Source organism: Antechinus flavipes, chromosome X (assembly GCF_016432865.1).
Source record: "Antechinus flavipes isolate AdamAnt ecotype Samford, QLD, Australia chromosome X, AdamAnt_v2, whole genome shotgun sequence".
NCBI lineage: Eukaryota > Metazoa > Chordata > Mammalia > Dasyuromorphia > Dasyuridae > Antechinus > Antechinus flavipes.
In genome coordinates this window covers 81,425,990-81,446,295 of record NC_067404.1, presented here as the reverse complement: position 1 = coordinate 81,446,295, position 20,306 = coordinate 81,425,990, and the positions used below count along the sequence as shown (strand labels likewise).

The 20,306-nt window shown below is 47.8% G+C and overlaps 2 protein-coding genes and 1 long non-coding RNA gene across 32 annotated transcripts in view; all 3 read left to right on the top strand.

The window, feature by feature from the left end:
• The window catches only part of LOC127542558 (uncharacterized), a 41,967-nt gene extending 34,077 nt beyond the window's left edge, over positions 1 to 7,890 (top strand). For 21 of the 30 annotated variants that reach the window (XM_051968267.1, XM_051968270.1, XM_051968272.1 and 18 more), the window contains one exon: positions 486 to 539. Coding sequence is in view for 2 of the 30 variants with exons in the window: in XM_051968254.1 (XP_051824214.1) it covers positions 5,572 to 5,637; positions 6,120 to 6,176 (123 nt within the window). In the remaining 28 variants the exon portion in view is untranslated. Of the gene's footprint in view, positions 1 to 485; positions 540 to 5,571; positions 5,638 to 6,119; positions 6,215 to 6,340; positions 6,407 to 6,777; positions 6,881 to 7,006; positions 7,073 to 7,610; positions 7,640 to 7,866 lie in introns of those variants that run through there. The other 9 variants (XM_051968252.1, XM_051968251.1, XM_051968254.1 and 6 more) reach the window with 8 other exon arrangements.
• LOC127542562 (uncharacterized) lies at positions 589 to 2,993 on the top strand. Its single transcript, XR_007948719.1, has 6 exons — positions 589 to 780; positions 1,331 to 1,382; positions 1,549 to 1,614; positions 2,147 to 2,248; positions 2,375 to 2,440; positions 2,895 to 2,993. It is a non-coding gene; the product is annotated as an uncharacterized LOC127542562 (long non-coding RNA).
• Positions 7,891 to 9,497: 1,607 nt separating the features above from the next.
• LOC127542560 (uncharacterized) lies at positions 9,498 to 16,023 on the top strand. The gene is made up of 13 exons (XM_051968274.1): positions 9,498 to 9,559; positions 10,080 to 10,132; positions 10,309 to 10,379; positions 10,754 to 10,805; positions 10,982 to 11,047; positions 11,599 to 11,650; positions 12,603 to 12,668; positions 13,248 to 13,299; positions 13,474 to 13,537; positions 13,915 to 13,966; positions 14,144 to 14,213; positions 14,727 to 14,778; positions 15,380 to 16,023. The coding sequence occupies exons 2-13, from the start codon at positions 10,096 to 10,098 to the stop codon at positions 15,568 to 15,570; spliced, it is 825 nt and encodes a 274-aa protein (XP_051824234.1). The 5' UTR covers positions 9,498 to 9,559; positions 10,080 to 10,095; the 3' UTR covers positions 15,571 to 16,023.
• The last annotated feature ends 4,283 nt before the right edge of the window (positions 16,024 to 20,306 follow it).

The following is a 20,306-nucleotide window of genomic DNA, read 5'->3' as shown; positions in this document are numbered from 1 at the left end:
GGGGAACGGAGAGTTGGAGAAAAATACTTAGGTGCACTCTAGGGGTTCCTCCATCATATACCAATTCTCCTCAACATTTTGCGGTTCCAGACAATCCCAGCTGGAATTTCTCCACACATGTCTCTATACAGATCTTCCTCAGAATATATCATTTGGGAAAATGGGGAAATCTTCTGTAGAACAGCAGGGATTCCCGCTATGTGGAAAGCTCCCGAAAATGGACAAACATAGAGAGTCCTCCCTAAAGCAACAGCTCTCATCCGTGGCAGGCAGAGACACTTAGGGAAATAACAGAATTCCTTCCTGGAGAAATAATAGAATTCCTCCCTGGGGAAATAAGAGAATACCTCCCTGGGGAAAGAGTATCTGTGGGGAAGACCCTCAGCTGCACAGCAGGGGTTCCTTCATACTAAGCCACTTCTCATCTACAATTTGAGGGTCCAGAGCATCACAGGTCAAAATTTTCCCTATTTTCATCTGCATAGGTCTCCCTCAGAACATCGGGATGGGAACACCTGGTAATCTTTCAATAGAACAGGTAATCCTCCATAGTCAAAGAACCTAACTGACTCTTGGCTTGAAGAAGGGGTAAGTGAAGCAGCCCAGCAGGGGTTCTCCTTCCCAAGCTAGATCTTGGCCATCGTGGTGGGTGTGGGAAGGAATCTGGAGGGACAACACGCCGGGTCTTTTTACTAACATAGTCCTAATTTTCAGAGGGTACATTGGCGGCCTTCATCTGCACAGCAGGGGGTCCTCCTCCAAAGACTGCTCCAGGATGTGGTGAGTGATTTCTGTGTAGCCCTAAATGCAGCCCTCCCTAAAAACCCAGCTCTAAAGGAAAGCAAGGGAAAACTTTTAGGGAATAATAGGGTCCTCCCAAGGGAAACAGCATCGGGAACGGGAGAGTTGGGGAGAAATACTTACTGCACTCTAGGGTTTCCTCCATCATATGCCAATTCTCATCAACATTGTGGGGTTCCAGAGAATCCCAGCTGGAAATTCTCCACACATGTCTCTATATAGACCTTTCTCAGAATATATCTATTGGAAAAAAGGGGAAATCTTCTGTAGAAAAACAGGGATTCCTCGTATACAGAAATCTCCCAAACATGGACAAACATAGAGAGTCCTCCCTAAAGCAACAGCTCTCATCCGTGATGGGCAGAGACACTAAGGAAAATCAGAGAATTCTTCCCCATGGAAACTGTGTTGGGGGAAAAACCCTCAGCTGCACAGGAGGGGGGGTTCCTGTTACTAAGCCAGTTCTCATCTACAATTTTAGGTTCCAGAGCATCACAGCTCAAAATTTTCCCTATATTCATCTGCATAGGTCTCCCTCTCACAAATGTATTGGAAAACCTGGGAATCATTCAATAGAACTGGTAATCCTCCATTGTCAAAGAAGCTAACTGACACTTGGCTTAAGGAAGGGGGTAAGTGAAGCAGCCCAGCAGGGGTTCTCCCTCCCTAGCCATTTTCGTGGGTGTAAGAAGGAACCTGGAGGGACAAGAGCAGGGGTCTCCTAATCAACACGGCCCTAATTTTCAGAGGGTGTGGTGGCAGCCTTCAGCTGCACAGCAGGGGGTCCTCCTCCACAGACAGCTCCAGGACATGGTGAGTGATTTCTGTGTAGCACTAAATGCGGCCCTCCCTAAAAGTCCAGCTCCAAAGGCCAGCAAGGGGAAACACTTAGGGAAATACTGGGGCTCCTCCCTAGGGAAACAGCATCGGGAAAGGGAGAGTTGGAGAGAAATACTTACTGCACTCTAGGGGTTCCTCTATTACATACCGATTCTCATCAACATTGTGGGGTTCCAGAAAAATCCAGCTGGAAATTCTCTACAAATGCCTGTATAGAGCTCTTCCTCAGAATATATCAATTGCAAATATGGGGAAATTTTCTATAGAACAGCAGGGAGTTCTTCTATAAGGAAAGCTCCAGAACAGGGACAAACATAGAGTCCTCCCTAAAGTAACAGCTCTCATCTATGGCAGGCAAAGACACTTAGGGAAATAACAGAATCCCTCCCCAGGGAAACAGTGTGTAGGGGGAAAAACGTTAGCTGGATACTAAGCCAGTTCTCATCTACAATTTCAGCGTCTAGAGGATCACAGCTCAAAGATTTCCCAATATCCATCTGCATAGGTCTCCCTCAGACAAATTCATTGGAAAACCTGGGAAACATTCAAGAGAATAGCTAATCCTCCATAGTCAAACAAGCTAACTGACACTTGGCTTGAGGAAGGGGTAAGTGAAGCAGCCCAGCAGGGGTTCTCCCTCCCAAGCTAGATCTTAGCCATTGTGGTGGGGGTGGGAAGGGATCTGGAGGGAGAAGAGCAGAGGTCTCCTTACCAACACGGGCCTGATTTGCAGTGGGGGCGGTGGTGGCCTTCATCTGCCCAGCAGGGGGTCCTCCTCCAAAGACAGCTCCACGACATGGTGAGTGATTTCTGTGTAGCCTTAAATGCAGCCCTCCCTAAAACCCCAGCTCTCAAGGTTAGCAAGGGGAGACACTTAGGGAAATACTGGGGCTCCTCCCTAGGGAAACGGCATCAGGAAAGGAAGAGGTGGAGAGAAATACTTACTGTACTCTAGGGGTTCCTCCATCATAAACCAGTTCTCATCAACATTGTGGGGTTCCAGAGAACCCCAACTGGAAATTCTCCTCAAATGCCTCTATAGAGCTCTTCCTCAGAATATATCAAATAGGAATTCAGGGAAATCTTCTGCAGAACAGCAATGAGTCCTGCAGTCTAAGGTCCCCCAATTCACACTGAAGCCTCCCTGAGCAGCAGACCAGGGGTTCTCCCTACTCAGCCAGCTTGAATCCATTGTGTTGGGGAAGGGGAAGGGATCCAGAGGTACATGACAAGGGGTCTCCCTTCCAATATAGGTTTTGTTCCCAGAGTTCCTGGCCCTCAACTGCACAGAATGGCATCCTCCTTATACAAAAGCTCCAGAACATTGACAGTGATTCCTGTGCAGCGCAAAGAGAAGTCCTCCCTAAAGCAACAACACTCATCCCTGGCGGGAGGAAATGTTTAGGAAAATAGCTGGGTCCTCCACAGGGAAACCTTAAATGCACATCAAGGAGTCTTCCTTACTAATCCCGTTCTCACCTATAATTTGGGGGTCCAGAGCATCACAGCTCAAAATTCTCCCCCTCTCCCTCTCCCTCTACATGTATATACAAATATATATCTATATGTGTTTGTGTGTGTATCTGCAAAGGTCTTCCTCTTAGTCAAAAAACTAAGCAATAATTCAGCTGAGGGGGAGGGATAACAGAAAGAGCACAGCAGGGGCTCTCTTCAGGTAAGCAGGGATCCAGAGGTACAATGACAATGTGTCTCCCTTCCACTATTAGGCAATTTACCAAAGGTCATTGCCAGGTTCCCTCACTTGTACAGCAGGGCATCCTCCCGATACAGAAAGATGCCCAGCATTGACAGTGATTCCTGTGCAACTAGGAGGGGAGTCCTCCCCAAAGCAAGAGCCCTCATCCCTAACAGGGGCAGATGCTTAGGAAAATAACAGTGGTCCTCCCCAAGAAACAGTGTATTGGGGGGAACCCTTAGCTGCCCAGCAGGGGGACCCCATAGTAAACAAGTTCTCATCTACAATTTCAGGTACCAATAGCATCATAGCTCAACGTTCTCCCTACGTGCATCAGCACAGGTCTCCCTGGGAATAACCCTTTCAAACAGCTGGGAAATATTAAACAGAACAGCAGGTAATCCCCCATAGTCAAAGAAGCTAAGCAATGATGGGTCTGAGTAGGGGGGAGGAGCTGAAGCAGCCCAGCAGGGGTTCTCTCTCCCAAGCTAGATCTTAGCCATTGTAGTGGGTGTGGGAAGGGATCTGGAGGGAGAACACCAGGGGTCTCCTTGCCAACATGGGCCTAATTTGCAGAGGGTGCGGTGGTGGCCTTGGCCTTCATCTGCACAGCAGGGGGTCTGCCTACAAAGAAGCTCCAGGACGTAGTAAGTGATTTCTGTGTAGAACTAAAAGCAGCCCTCCCTAGAAGGGCAGCTCTAAAAACAAGGAAGGGTAGACACTTAGGGAAATACTGGGGCTCCTCCCTAGGGAAAAGGCATCAGGAAAGGGAGAATTCGAGAGAAATCCTTATTTCTCTCCAGCATATACGAGTTCTCATCAACACCGTAAGTTCCAGAGAATCCCAGCTGGAAATTCTGCACACATGCCTGTATAGCGCTCTTCCTCAGAATATAGCAATTACAAATATAAGGAAATCATCTGTAGAACAGCAGGGAATTCTCCTATAAGGAAATCTCCCGAACATGGACAAACAGAGAGAGTCCTCCCTAAAGCAGCAGCTCTCATCCATGGCGGGCAGAGACACTTAGGGAAATAACAAATTCCTCCAGAGTGTCTTCGGGGAAAACCCTCAGCTGCACAGCAGGGGGTTCTTCATACTAAGCCAGTTCTCGTCCACAATTTCAGGGTTCAGAGCATCAACAGCTTAAAATTTTCCCCATATTCATCTGCATAGGTCTCCCTCAGACACATGGATTGGAAAACCTGGGAAACAATCAATAAAACAGGTAACCCTCCATAGTCAAAGAAGCTAACTGACATTTGGCTTGAGGAAGGGGGTAAGTGAAGCAGCCCAGCAGGGGTTCTCCCTCCCAAGCCAGATCTTAGCCATTGTGGTGGGTGTGGGAAGGGATCTGGAGGGAGAAGACCAGGGGTCTCCTTACCAACACAGGCCTAATTTTCACAGGGTGCTGTGGTGTTCTTCATCTGCACAGCAGGGGGTCCTCCTCCAAAGACAGCTCCAGGACATGGTAAGTGATTTCTGTGTAGCCCTAAATGCAGCCCTCCCTAAAAACCCAGCTCTAAAGGCCAGCAAGGGGAGACACTTTGGGAAATACTGGGCTCCTCCCTAGGGAAACGGCATCGGGAAAGGGAGAGTTGGAGAGAAATACTTACTGCACTCTAGGGGTTCCTCCATCATATACCAGTTGTCATCAACATTGTGGGGTTCCAGAAAAACCCAGCTGGAAATTCTCCACATGTCTCCATACAGACGTTTCTCAGAATATTTCAATTGGAAAAAAAAGGGAAATCTTCTATAGAAAAGCAGGGAGTACTCATATATGGAAAGTCCCCAAACATGGACAAACATAGAGAGTCCTCCCTAAAGCAACAGCTCTCATCCATGTGCAGGTAGAAATACTTGGGAAAATAACAGAATTCCACACTGGGGGAAGACTGTCTTGGAGGGAAACCCTTAGCTGGATACTAAGCCAGGTCTCATCTACAATTTTAGGTTCCAGAGCATCACAGCTCAAAATTTTCCCTATATTCATCTGCATAGGTCTCCCTCAGAACAAATGGATTGGAAAACATGGGAAACATTTAATAGAACAGGTAATCCTCCATAGTCAAAGAAGCTAACTGACACTTGGCTTGAGAAAGGGGTAAGTGAAGCAGCCCAGCGGGGGTTCTCCCTCCCAACCTACATCTTAGCCATCGTGGTGCGTGTGGGAAGGGATCTGGAGGGAGAAGAGCAGAGGTCTCCTTACCAACACAGGCCTGATTTTCAGAGGGTGCCATGGCAGCCTTCATCTGCACAGCAGGGGTTCCTTCTCCACAGACAGCTCCAGGACATGGTGAGTGATTTCTATGTAGCCCTAAATGCAGCCCTCCCTAAAACCCCAACTCTCAAGGCAAGCAAGGGGAGATACTTCGGGCATACTGGGGCTCCTCCCTAGGGAAACAGCATCAGGAAAGGGAGACTTGGAGAGAAATACTTAGCTGAACTCTAGGGGCTCCTCCATTATATACCAATTCTCATCAACATTCTGGGGTTCCAGACAACTCCAGCTGGAAATTCTCCACACATGTCTCCATACAGACATTTCTCATTATATCAATAGGTAAAAAGGGGAAATCTTCTGTAGAAAAGCAGGCATTCCTCATATACAGAAAGTCCCCAAACATAGACAAACAGAGAGTCCTCCCTAAAGCAACAGCTCTCATCCATGGCAGGCAGAGATACTCAGCAAAATAACAGAATTCCATCCTGGGGGAAGACTGTCTTGGGGGAAAACCCTTAGCTGGATACTAAGCCAGGTCTCATCTACAATTTCAGTGTCCAGAGCATCACAGCTCAAATGTTTCCCAACATCTTCCCAAGTCTCCCTCCTAAAAATTGTTTTCAAAGAAGCTAACAAGCTTGAGGAAGGGGTAAGTGAAGCAGCCCAGGAGGGGTTCTCCCTCCCAAGCTAGATCTTAGCCATTGTGGTGGGTGTGGGAAGGGATCTGGAGGGACAAGACCACGGGTCTTTTTACTAACATAGTCCTAATTTTCAGAGGGTGCCTTGGCAGCCTTCACCTGAACATCAGGGGGTCCTCCTCCACAGACAGCTCCAGGACATGGTGAGTGATTTCTGTGTAGCCCTAAATGCAGCCCTCTCTGAAACCCTAGCTCTCATAGGTAGCAGGTTGAGACCCTTCAGGACATACTGGGGAATGTTCTAAGGGAAACAGCATCGGGAAAGGGAGAGTTGGGGAGAAATACTGACTGCACTCTAGGGGTTTGTGCATCACATACCAATTCTCATCAACATTCTGGGTTCCAGAGAACCCCAGGTGGAAATTCTCCACAAATCTCTCTCCATACAGACCTATACAGATTTGGAAATATGGGGAAATCAGCGGGGGGTCCTCGATAGAAAGCCATTTCACATCTACAATTTTCAGGTTCAAACCATCACAACTCAAAATTTTCCCTATATTCACCTACATAGGTCTCCCTCTGACAAATGCATTGGAAAATGTGGGAAACATTTAAAAGAACAGGTAACCCTCCATTTTCAAAGAAGCTAACTGACACTTGGCTTGATGAAGGGGGTAAATGAAGCAGCCCAGCAGGGGTTCTCCCTCCCAAAGTAGATCTTGGCCATTGTGGTGGGTGTGGGAAGGAATTTGGAGGAACAAGACCAGGGTTCTCCTTACCAATACAGGCCTAATTTGCAGAGGGTGCGGTGGCGGCCTTCATCTGCCCAGCAGGGGGTCCTCCTCCAAAGACTGCTCCAGGCCAGGGTGAGTGATTTCTGTGTAGCCCTAAATGCAGCCCTTTCTAAAACCCCACTTCTCAAAACAAGCAAGGAGAGAACATTAGGGAAATACTGGGGCTCCTGCCTAGGGAAACAGCATCGGGAAAGGGAGAGGTGGAGAGAAATACTTACTGCACTCTAGGGGTTCCTCCATCATGTACCAGTTCTCATCAACATTGTGGGGTTCCAGAGAACTCCAGCTGGAAATTCTCCACACATGTCTCCATACAGACGTTTCTCAGAATATTTCAATTGGAAAAAAAAAAAGGAAATCTTGTGTAGAAAAGCAGGGATTCCTCATATGCAGAATGTCCCCAACCATGGACAAACAGAGAGAGTCCTCCCCAAAGCAACAGCTGTCATCCATGTGCGGGCAGAGACACCTAGCAAAATAACAGAATTCCTCCCTAGGGAAAGACTGTCTTGGGGGAAAAGCCTTAGCTGGATACTAAGCCAGGTCTCATCTACAATTTCAGCGTCCAGAGCATCACAGATCAAATGTTTCCCAATATTCATCTTCACAGGTCTCCCTCAGACAAATCCATTGGAAAACATAGGTAACAATTAATACAGGTAATCCTCCAGAGTCAAAGAAGCTAACACTTGGCTTGATGAAGGGGTGAGTGAAGCAGCCCAGCAGGGATTCTCCCTCCCCAGCTAGATCTTAGCCATCATGGTGGGTGTGGGAGGGATCTGGAGGGAAAAGACCAGGGGTCTCCTTACCAACACAGGCCTAATTTGCAGAGGGTGCAGTGGCGGCCTTCATCTGCACAGCAGGAGGTCCTCCTCCACAGACAGCTCCAGGACATGGTGAGTGATTTCTGGGTAGCCCTAAATGCAGCCCTCCCTAAAAGTGCAGCTCACAAGTGAGCCAGAGGAGCTACCTAGGGAAATACTGGGGCATTTCCCTGGAGAAATAAAATTGGGAAAGGGAGAGTTGGGGAGAAATACTTACTGCACTCTAGGGGTTCCTTCATTATGTACCAATTCTCAAAAACACTGTGGGGTTCCAGAGAATTCCAGCTGGAAAGTCTCCACACATGTCTCTATATAGACCTTCCTTAGAATATATGAATTGGAAATATGGGGAAATCTTCTCTTGAACAGCGGGGATTCCTTGTATACAGAAAGCTCTCAAATATGGACAAACATAGAGTTCTCTCTAAAGCAACAGTTCTCATCCATAGTGGGCAGAGACACTTGGGAAAATAATAGAATTCCTCCCTGGAGAAATAACAGAATTCCTCCCCGTGGAAAGATGGTCTTGGGGGAAAACCCTCAGCTGCAGGGCAGGGGGTCTCTCTACTAAGCCCATTCTCATCTACAATTTGAAGTTCCAGGGTATCACAGCTCAACATTTTCCCTCTATTCATCTGCACAGGTCTTCCCCTGAACAAGTGGATTGGAAAACGTGGGAAATATTTAATAGAACAGGTAATGCTCCATAGTCAAAGAAGCTAACTGACACTTGTCTTGAGGAAAGGGGGGAACTGAAGCAGCCCAGCAGGGATTCTCCCTCCCAAGCCAGATCTTAGCCATTGTGGTGGGTGTGGGAAGGAATTTGGAGGGACAAGGTCAGGGGTCCCCTTACAAACACAGGCCTAATTTGCAGAGGGTGAGGTGGTAGCCTTCATCTGCACAGGAGCGGGTCCTCCTCCACAGACAGCTCCACTATATGGTGAGTGATAAATGCAGGCCTGCCTAAAACCCCACCTCTCAAGACAAGTAAGGAGAAGCCCTTAGAGAAATACAGAGGCTCCTCCCTAGGGAAACAGCATCAGGAATGGGAGAGTTGGGGAGAAATACTTACTGCACTCTAGGGTTTCCTCCATCATATTCCAATTCCCATCAACATTGTGGGGTTCCAGACAATCCCATCTGGAAATTCTCCACACATGTCTCTATATAGACCTTTCTCAGAATAAATCAATTGGAAAAATGGGGAAAACTTGTGTAGAAAAGCAGGGCTTCCTCGTATACAGAAAGCTCCCTAACATGGACAAACATAGAGAGTGCTCCCTAAAGCACCAGCTCTCATCCGTGGCAGGCAGAGACACTTGGGAAAATAAAAGATTTCCTCCCCAGGGAAACTGTGTCGGAGGGAAAAGTCTCACCTGCATAGCAGGGGCTCCTCCATACTAAGCCAGTTCTCATCTACAATTTGAGGGTCCAGAGCATCACAGCTCAAAATTTTCCCTATGTTCAACTGCATAGGTCTGTCTCGGAACACATTGATTGGAAAACCTGGGAAACATGCAATAGAACTGGTAATGCTCCATATTTATAGAAGCTAACTGATAATTGGCTTGAGAATCGGGGGAACTAAAGCAGCATTGTGTTGGGTGTAAGAAGGAATCTGGAGGGACAAGAGCAGAGTTCTCCTTCTTAACACAGGGCTAATTTTCAGAGGGTACGGTGGCGGCCTTCATCTGCCCAGCAGGGGGTCCTCCTCCAAAGACTGCTCCAGGACATGGTGAGTGATTTCTGTGTAGCCCTTAATCCAGCCCTCCCTAAAAGCCCAGCTCTAAAGGCAAGCAAGGGAAAACTTTTAGGGAATAATGGGGGTCCTCCCAAGCGAAACCGCATCACGAAAGGGAAAATCTCTCCACCATATACCAGTTCTCATCAACATTGTGGGGTTCCACAGAATCCCAGCTGGAAATTCTGCACAAATGCCTGTATAGAGCTCTTCCTCAGAATATATCAGTTACAAATATGGGGAAATCTTCTATAGAACAACAGGGATTCTGCCTTTAAGGAAAGCTCCCGAACGTGGACAAACATAGAGAGTCCTCCCTAAAGGAACAGCTCTCCTCCATGGCGGGCAGAGACACTTAGGGAAATAACAGAATTCCTCCCCAGGGACACTCTGTGTTGGGGGGAAAAGTCTCACCTGCACAGCAGGGGCTCCTCCATACTAAGCCAGTTCTCATCTACAATTTTAGGCTCCAGAGCATCACAGCTCAAAATTTTCCCTATATTCATCTGCATAGGTCTCCCTCAGAACAAATGGATTGGAAAATGTGGGAAACATTTAATAGAACAGGTAATCCTCCATAGTCAAAGAAGCTAACTGACACTTGGCTTGAGGAAGGGGGAAGTGAAGCAGCCCAGCAGGGATTCTCCCTCCCCAGCTAGATCTTAGCCATTGTGGTGGGGGTGGAAAGGAATCTGGAGGGACAAGAGTAGGGGTCTCCTTACCAACACAGGTCTGATTTGCAGAGGGTGTGGTGGTGGCCTTGGCCTTCATCTGCACAGCAGGGGGTCTGCCTACAAAGAAGCTCCAGGACGGGGTAAGTGATTTCTGTGTAGAACTAAAAGCAGCTCTCCCTAAAAGGGCAGCTCTAAAGGCAAGGAAGGATAGACACTTAGGGAAATACTGGGGCTCCTCCCTAGGGAAAAGGCATCAGGAAAGGGAGAATTCGAGAGAAATCCTTATTTCTCTCCAGCATATATTAGTTCTCATCAACACTGTAAGTTCCAGAGAATCCCAGCTGGAAATTCTGCACACATGCCTGTATAGCGCTCTTCCTCAGAATATAGCAATTACAAATTTGGGGAAATCTTCTATAGAACAGCAGGGAGTCCTCAATTGTAAGCCAGTTCTCATTTAGAATTTTAGGGTCTAAAGCATCACAGCTCAAAATTTTCCCTATATTCTGCATAGGTCTCCCTCAGACAAATGCATTGGAAAACCTGGGAATCATTCAATGGACCAGGTAATCCTCCATAGTCAAAGAAGCTAACTGACACTTGGCTTTAAGAAGGGGTAAGTGAAGCAGCCCAGCAGGGGTTCTCTCTCCCAAGCTAGATCTTAGCCATTTTGTTGGGTGTGGGAAGGAATCTGGAGGGATAAGACCAGGGGTCTCCTTACCAAAACAGGCCTAATTTTCAGAGGGTGCGGTGGCAGCCTTCACCTGCACAGTAGGGGGTCCTCCTCCAAAGCCAGCTCTAGGAAATGGTGAGTTATTTCTGTGTAGCCTTAAAAGCAGCCCTCCCTAAAAGCCCAGGTCTAAAGGCCAGCAAAGGGAGACCCTTAGGGAAATACAGGGGCTCCTCCCTAGGGAAACAGCATCGGGAAAGGGAGAGTTGGAGGGAAATACTTACTGCACTCTAGGGTTTCCTCCATCATATTCCAATTCTCAACAACATTGTGGGCTTCTAGAGAACCCCAGCTGGAAATTCTCCAACAATGCCTGTATAGAGCTCTTCCTCAGAATATACCAATTACAAATATGAGGAAGTCTTCTGTAGAACAGCAGGGATTCTGCCTTTAAGGAAAGCTCCCGAACATGGACAAACAGAGAGAGTCCTCCCTAAAGGAACAGCTCTCATCCATGACCGGGACAGACACTTGGGGAAATATCAGAATTCCTCCCCAGGGAAACAGTGTGTTGGGGGAAAAGTCTCAGCTGCACAAGAGGGGGTCCTCCATGCTAAGCCAGTTCTCATCTACAATTTGAGGGTCTACAGCATCACAGTTCAAAATTTTCCCTATATTCACCTGCATAGGTCTCCTACAGACACATGGATGTGAAAACCTGGGAAATATTCAATGGAACAGGTAATCCTCCATAGTCAAAGTAGCTAACTGACACTTGGTTTGAAGAAGGAGCTAAGTGAAGCAGCCCAGCAGGGGGTCCTCCCCCCAAGACAGCTCCAGGACATGATGAGTGATTTCTGAGTAGAACTAAAGGAAGCCCTCCCTTAAACCCCAGCTCTCATGTCTAGCAGCGGGAGACTGTTAGGGAAAGAACAAAAGCCCTCCCTAGGGAAATAGCATCTGGAAACAGAGTCTGAGGGAAATGCTTAGCTGCACTCTAGGGCACCCTCCTCATTATACCAATTCTGGTCAATATCATGGGGTTCCAGAGCATCCCAGCCATAAATTCTCCCCATATATCTCTGAGTGGCTCTTCCACAATATATATATTTCTTAGAAATGCAGGGAAATCCTTAGAACAGCAGGGAGTCCTCCAATCTAAAGAGTTCCTGGCCAGTCCCCTCAACTCCACTGCTTGGAATCCTCCTTATATAGAAAGCTCCTGAATATTGACAGTGATTCCAGTGCAGCATGGAGGGGAGTCCTCCCTAAAGCAACTGCTGTCACCCTTAACTGGGCCATATGCTTAAGAAAATAACAGGGGTCCTCCCTAGGGAAAAAATGCACTGGGGGAAAAACATTAGGTACTCAGCAGGGCGTCCTCCATACTAAACCAGCTCTCATCTGCAATTTCTGTAAGAAGAGCACCATAGCGCAAAGTTCTCCCTGCATATGTCGGCACAGGTCTCCCTCGGAACAGCCCTTTGGAACAGCTGGGAAACCATCACCAGAACAGCATCCCCCATAGTCAAAGAAACTAAGTAGTGATGGGTCTGAGCAGGGGGGAGGAGCTGAAGCAGCCCAGCAGGTGTTCTCCCTCCCAAGCTAGATCTTAGCCATTGTGTCGGGTGTAGGAAGGGATCTGGAGGGAGAAGAGCAGAGGTCTCCTTACCAACACAGGCCTGATTTTCAGAGGGTGCATTGGGGGCCTTCATCTGCACAGCAGGGGGTCCTCCTCCAAAGACAGCTCCAGGACATGGTGAGTGATTTGTGTGTAGCCCTAAATGCAACCCTCCCTGAAAGCCTAGTTCTAAAGGCAAGCAAAGGGAGACCCTTAGGGAAATACTGGGGCTCCTCCCTAGGGAAACAGCATCTGGAAAGGGAGAGTTGAGGAGAAATACTTACTGCACTCTATGGGTTCCTGCATCACATACCAATTCTCAAAACATTGTGGGGTTCCAGACAACTCCAGCTGGAAAGTCTACACACATGTTTCCATACAGACCTTCCTCAGAATACATCAATTGGAAAAATGGGGACATCTTCTTTAGAATAGCAGGGATTCCTCATACAGGGAAAGCTCCCTAACATGGACAAACATAGAGAATCCTCCCTAAAGCAACAGCTCTCATCCTTGACCGGCAGACACACTTGGGAAAATAACAGAATTCCTTCCTGGAGAAATAATAGAATTCCTCCCTGGGGAAAGAGCATTCTGGGGGGAAAAAAACCCGTCAGCTGCACAGCAGGGGATCCTCCATACTAAGCCAGTTCTTATCCACAATTTCAGGGTCCAGAGTATCAAAGCTCAAAATTTTCTCTATGTTCATCTGCATAGGTCTCCCTCAGACACATGGATTGGAAAACCTGGCAAACAATCAATAGAACAGGTAATCTGCCATAGGAAAAAAAAACTGACACTTGGCTTGAGGAAGGGGGTAAGTGAAGCAGCCCAGCAGGGGTTCTCCCTCCCCAGCTAGATCTTAGCCATTGTGGTGGGGGTGGGAAGGAATCTGGAGGGACAAGAGTAGGGGTCTCCTTACCAATACAGGCCTAATTTGCAGAGGGGGCAGTGGTGGCCTTCATCTGCCCAGCAGTGGGTCCTCCTCCAAAGAGCTCCAGGACATGGTGAGTGATTTCTCTGTAACCCTAAATGCAGCCCTCCATGAAACCCCAGCTCTCAAGGCCAGAAGGGGATTCTTTTATTGAAATAATGGGACTCCTCCCGAAGGAAAGAGGATTGGGAAAGGGAGAGTTGGAGAGAAATACTTAGCTGGTTCCTCCATCACATACCAATTCTCATCAACACTGTGGAGTTCCAGAGAATTCCACCTGGAAATTCTGCACAAATGCCTGTATAGAGCTTTTCCTCAGAATATAGCAATTACAAATTTGGGGAAATCTTCTATAGAACAGCAGGGAGTCCTCAATTGTAAGCCAGTTCTCATTTAGAATTTTAGGGTCTAAAGCATCACAGCTCAAAATTTTCCCTATATTCTGCATAGGTCTCCCTCAGACAAATGCATTGGAAAACCTGGGAATCATTCAATGGACCAGGTAATCCTCCATAGTCAAAGAAGCTAACTGACACTTGGCTTGTCGAAGGGGGTAAGTGAAGCAGCCCAGCAGGGGTTCTCCCTCCCCAGCTAGATCTTAGCCATTGTGGTGGGGGTGGGAAGGGATCTGGAGGGACAAGAGTAGGGGTCTCCTTACCAACACAGGCCTAATTTGCAGAGGGTGCGGTGGTGGCCTTGGCCTTCATCTGCACAGCAGGGGTCTGCCTACAAAGAAGCCCCAGGACAGGGTAAGTGATTTCTGTGTAGAACTAAAAGCAGCTCTCCCTAAAAGGGCAGCTCTAAAGGCAAGGAAGGATAGACACTTAGGGAAATACTGGGGCTCCTCCCTAGGGAAAAGGCATCAGGAAAGGGAGAATTCGAGAGAAATCCTTATTTCTCTCCAGCATATACAAGTTCTCATCAACACTGTAAGTTCCAGAGAATCCCAGCTGGAAATTCTGCACACATGCCTGTATAGCGCTCTTCCTCAGAATATAGCAATTACAAATATAAGGAAATCATCTGTAGAACAGCAGGGAATTCTCCTATAAGGAAATCTCCCGAACATGGACAAACATAGAGAGTCCTCCCTAAAGCAGCAGCTCTCATCCATGGCGGGCAGAGACACTTAGGGAAATAACAAATTCCTCCCTAGTGTCTTCGGGGAAAACCCTCAGCTGCACAACAGGGAATCCTCCATACTAAGCCAGTTCTCATCTACAATTTGCAGCTCAAAATTTTCCCTATATTCATCTGCATAGGTCTCTGTCAGACAAATGAAATGGAAAACCTGGGAAATATTCAATGGAACAGGTAATCTTCCATAGTCAAAGAAGCTAACTGACACTTGGCTTGTCGAAGTGGGTAAGTGAAGCAGCCCAGCAGGGGTTCTCCCTCCCAAGCTAGATCTTAGCCATTGTGATGTCTATGGGAAGGGATCTGGGCGAACAAGATCAGGGGTCTCCCAACCACTCAGCACAGCAGGGAATCCTCCTTCCAAACACAGCTCCCCTAAAACAGAAGCTAGCAGGGGGGACACTTAGGGAAATAACAGGCTTCCCTAGGGAAACAGCATTCAGAAATTTGGAGTTTGGGGAAAACACTAAGCTGAACATCTGAGAGTTCTTCATAATATACCAGTTCTCATCAACATTTAGGGGTTCCAGAGCATCCCAGCTGGAAATTCTCCCTATTTAGCTACAGACAGCTCTTCCTCAGAATATATTTATTAGAAATCTGGGGAAATCATCTGCAGAACAGCAGGGAGTCCTCCTTAAGATCAACCAATCCCCACTGGAGGCCTCCCTGAGCACCTCAGAAGGGGTTCTCACTACTAAGTTAGCTTGAGTCCATTGTGGTGGGGAAGGGGAAGGGATCCAGAGATACATGACAAGGGGTCTCCCTTCCAATATAGGTCTTGTTCCCAGAGTTCCTGGCCAGGCCCCTCAACTGCACAGAATGGCATCCTCCTTATGTAGGAGTTCTAGAACATTGGCAGTGATTCCTGTGCAGCAAGAAGGGAAGTCCTCCCTAAAGAACAACACTCATCCCTGGCGGGAGGAGACATTTAGGAAAATAGCCGGGGTCAAATGCATTTGGAGGTGACTGCTTGAGGGAGGAATGAAGAAGGGACCTGAAACTCTCAAACTCCTTGAAGGAGAAAATTTCCTTCAGCTCTGCCTCAGTGAGGGACCCCACTGGAGGGAAAGAAGATAAACAGCTTCATTCCGTTATCTAGGTGCCATTGGTTCCGTCCTGAGCTAAAAGAATTTCAACCCTCAATTAAAGATCTTCTATTCAATTCAACTCCACCCACCAGCTTCATTGGGAGGGAGAGCAGGCCTCCCTTGCAGCGAAAGAAAATGGCAATTAAAAACTCAATGCTTTGCAGAGGTTCTAGCATGCCATCTATGCCATGCTCACTATGCCAAGGAGGCCTCTGCCCACTGCATAATATTCTTTTCCAATGCTACCTCTCTTTATCCTCACCTATTTCCCTAACCTATGCCTCTCTGTGAGGATTTCTAACCTTACTTCCCAATCCCTATAATAAATGTCTTTTATCAGTCTAGGTCTTTGGGTTTGTAAATTCCTTTACATGGAATCCCTGCGCCGCCAGAAGGGAGTTCCCCAAAATTCCCTACCCTTGCGTCGGATCCCAAAGGGGTGTAAGGGAGCCAGACCTCTCCCTTTGGTTCCCTGAACCCCAAAATTGCCACTGGACCTTATCATTTAAGTCCCTGACCACCAGAAACCCTAATCTCATTTTGGTTCCCTAAATCTAGACTTTATCATTTGGCTCCTGACTAAAGGGAACTCATCATATTTTTGGTTCCCTGACCAAGAACCCTGAAAACTAGACTTAACCTCATCAATATGACACCTGGGAAAAATACGATTGACTAGAAAAGACACAAACCTAATTGACTTCAATAAAACAAAATTAAAAGGGGGAAAAAAGAAAATAGCCAGGGTCCTCCACAGGGAAACCCTTGACTACGCAACAGGGAGTCCTCCTTACTAAATCAGTTCTCATCACAATTTGGGGGTCAAGACTATCACAGCTCAAAATTCTCTCTCTCCCCTCTCCCTGTCTGTCTCAATATGTACATATAATGTATTTGTATGTCTATATATGTCTACATAGGTCTTCTTCCTAGTCAAAAAGCTAAACGACAATTAAGCTGAGGAGCAGGGGGAACAGAAGCGGCACAGCAGGGGTTCTGCCCAGGTAAGGGGACGGGATCCAGAGGTACATGACAAGGAGTCTTCCTTCCACCATAAGGCAATTTCCCAGCAGTCATTTCCAGATCCCTCAACTGCACAGCAGGGCATTCTCCTGGTGCAGAAAGGTCTCCGGGACTGACAGTGATTCCTGTACAACAAGGAGGGGAGTCCTCCACAAAGCAACAGCTCTCATCCCTAACAGGGAGAGGTGCTTAGGAAAATAATGGGGGTCCTCTCTAGGGAAACAGTGCATTGGGGAGAGCCTTAGCTGCCCAGCAGGGATCCCCCATAGTATACAAATTCTGAACTACAATTTCCGGTACCAAGACAATCATAATTCAAAGTTGTCCCTGCATACGTCACCATAGGTCTCCCTCGGAATAACCCTTTGAAACAGCTGGGAAATATTCAACAGAATAGCAAGTAATCCCCCATAGAGAAGCTAAGCAATGATGGGTCTGAGCAGGAGGGAGGATCCGAAGCAGCCCAGCAGGGGTTCTCCCTTCCAAGCTGCATCTTATCCATTGTACTGTCTATGGGAAGGGATCTGGGCGAACAAGACCAGGGGTCTCCCAACCACTCAGCACAGCAGGGAGTCCTCCCTCCAAACACACTCCCATCCTCCTTGAGAGTTTCATGAGCATCTGGGAAGAGATTCCAACAAAGAGAGTTCTGGGTTGTGACAGGGGGAGAACATAAGGGATCCTCCCCAAAACCTTTGTACAACAGTGTGCTTGTGGGGAAAGTTAGAGACATAACAGGGGTCCCTCCATACTAAGCCAGTTCTCATCAACAGATGGGGTTCCAGAACAAAGTCAATGATGTCTCCCCTACACAGAAATGCGTACTCTTCCCTAAGAAAACACCCATGGGAGAGTGTGGGGAATCCTTCCTCAGAGCAGCAGGGAGGGGTCTGGATGTAGAGGAGCAGGCCCATGATGGGGGGTCCCTGAGCAGCAGAGGAGGGAATCTCCTTTTTGAAGCCCCTTCTGGGTCATTGTGGGAGAATTTACAGGGAAACCGTTAGGTGGACAATAAGGGTTCCTTCATACTACTCTCATTCTAACCTATAATTTGGGGGTCCAGAGCATCACAGCTCAAAATATTCTCATATTCTCTCTCTCTCTCTCTCTCTCTCTCTCTCTCTCTCTCTCTCTCTTTTCTCCTCCTCTCTTTCTCTTTCTCACTTTCTCTGTATATAGATAGATAGATAGATCTGTATAGGTCTTCCTCCTAGTCAATAATCTAAGGGGCAATTGAACTGAGGAGGAGGGAGAACAGAAGCAGCCCAGCAGGGGTGCTCCCCACCAAGCTAGACCTTAGCCATTGTGATGTCTATGGGAAGGGATCTGGGCGAACAAGACCAGGGGTCTCCCAACCACTCAGCACAGCAGGGAGTCCTCCCTCCAAACACACTCCCGTCCTCCTTGAGAGTTTCATGAGCATCTGGGAAGAGATTCCTCCCAACAAAGAGAGTTCTGGGTTGTGACAGGGGGAGAACATAAGGGATCCTCCCCCAAACCTTTGTACAACAGTGTGTTTGTGGGGAAAGTTAGAGACATAACAGGGGTCCCTCCATACTAAGCCAGTTCTCATCAACAGATGGGGTTCCAGAACAAAGTCAATGATGTCTCCCCTACACAGAAATGCGTACTCTTCCCTAAGAAAACACCCATGGGAGAGCGTGGGGAATCCTTCCTCAGAGCAGCAGGGAGGGGTCTGGATGTAGAGGAGCAGGCCCATGATGGGGGGTCCCTGAGCAGCAGAGGAGGGAATCTCCTTTTTGAAGCCCCTTCTGGGTCATTGTGGGAGAATTTGCAGGGAAACTGTTACATGCACAGCAAGGGTTCCTCCATGCTAAGACAGTTCTCACAGGTTCCAGAGCACCCCAGCTGGAAATTCTCCCCACAGTGACCTGCACAGCTCTTCCTAACAATATATCTACTCATATAGATAGGGGGAATCTTTAGCAGAACAGCAGGGAGTCCTGCTTATTAAGATCACCCAATCTACACTGGCGGCCTCCCTGAGCAGCACAGCAGGGGTTCTCCCTACTCAGCTAGCTCCAATCCATTTGGGTGGGGAAGGGGAAGGAATGAGGAGGGACAAGACTACTGTTCTCCTAAGCAACCCAGGTCTAATTTGCAGAGAGTGCAGGGGTGTCCTTCAGCAGCACAGAGAATGGGTGTAATGTTAACCACACATCAGAGAGTTCTTCATAATCTAGTTCTCATCAACACTGTGGGGTTCCAGAGCATCCCAGCTGGAAATTCTCCCCATATACCTCCACACAGCAATTCCTCAGAATATATTTATTAGAAATCTGGGGGGAGTCTTCTGCACAACAGCAGGGAGTCTTCCCTGAAGCAACAGCTCTCAACCCTTGCAGGGGCAGACCCTAAGGATGACAACAGGGCTCCTCCCCAGGGAAATGTATATTGAAGGGAAACCCTTAGCTGCACAGCAGGGGATTCTTCAAACTAAACCAGTTTTTATCTATCAAATGGGGGTCCAGAGTATCACAGCTCAAAATTTACTCCATATTCATCTGCACAGGTCTCCCTCAGACACATGGATTGGAAAACCTGGGAAACATTCAATGGAACAGATAGTCCTCCATGGTCAAAGAAGCTAACTGACAACTGGCTTGTCAAAAGGGGTAAGTGAAGCAGCCCAGCAGGGGCTCTCCCTCCCAAGCTACATCTTAGTCATTGTGATGGGGAAGGGGAACGGATCCAGAAGGCCAAGACCAGAGTTCTCCTAACCAACCCAGGTCTAATTTGCAGAGGGGGCAGGGGCATGCTGCAGCAACTCTGAAGGAGGGTTCCTTCAACAGACAGCTCCAGAACATTGTGAGTGATTTCCTAGCAGGAGGGAAAGAAAGCTCTGGTCCATAGCAGGGAATAACATGAAAAACTCAGCAGGCAATCGTCCCAAGAGAAAAAGCCTGGTACAAAAGTTGATTTGCAGGGAAACCATCAGATGAGCAGGAAGGATTCCTTTAGTTCTCATGGGTTCTAGTACATCCCAGCTGGAAATTCTCCCTATATATTGCATAGCACTAGGCCAGGAAGGGGGGAACCGAAGCAGCCCAGCAGGAGTTCTCCCTCCCAAAGTAGATCTGACTCGTGGTGGGTGTGGGAAGGGATCCAGAGGAACCCGACCAGGGGCATTCCTTGCAATAGACCTCTGGCTCCCAGAGTTCATGGCCAGGACCTTCAACTGCATGGCCTGGCATCCTCAAAGTCCCAAACTATGACAGGGATTCCTATGCAGCTCAGAGGGGAGTCTGCCCTAAAGCAACAGCCCTCATCCCTGCCAGACAGAGCCAGTTAGGAAAATAGCCAAGTCCTCCACAGGGAAACCATGCACTACACAGCAGGGGGTCCTCCATACTAAGCCAGCTTTCACCTACATTTTGCAGGTTCAGAGCATCACAGCTCAAAATATATTCTCTCTCCCTCTCTCTCTCAATATGTACATATAATGTATATGTATGTCTATATATGTCCACATAGGTCTTCTTCCTAGTCAAAAAGCTAAACGACAATTAAGCTGAGGAGGAGGGGGAACAGAAGCGGCACAGCAGGGGTTCTGCCCAGGTAAGGGGATGG

Coding starts and splice junctions, on each gene's coding strand:
- LOC127542560 (XM_051968274.1), top strand. CDS start 10,096: ATGGATTGGAAAATGTGGGAAACATTTAATAGAACAG. Junction 10,380..10,753: donor CAAAGAAGCTCCAGGACGGG/GTAAGTGATTTC, acceptor TATTCTGCATAG/GTCTCCCTCAGACAAATGCA. Junction 11,651..12,602: donor GGAAATATTCAATGGAACAG/GTAATCCTCCAT, acceptor CCTGATTTTCAG/AGGGTGCATTGGGGGCCTTC.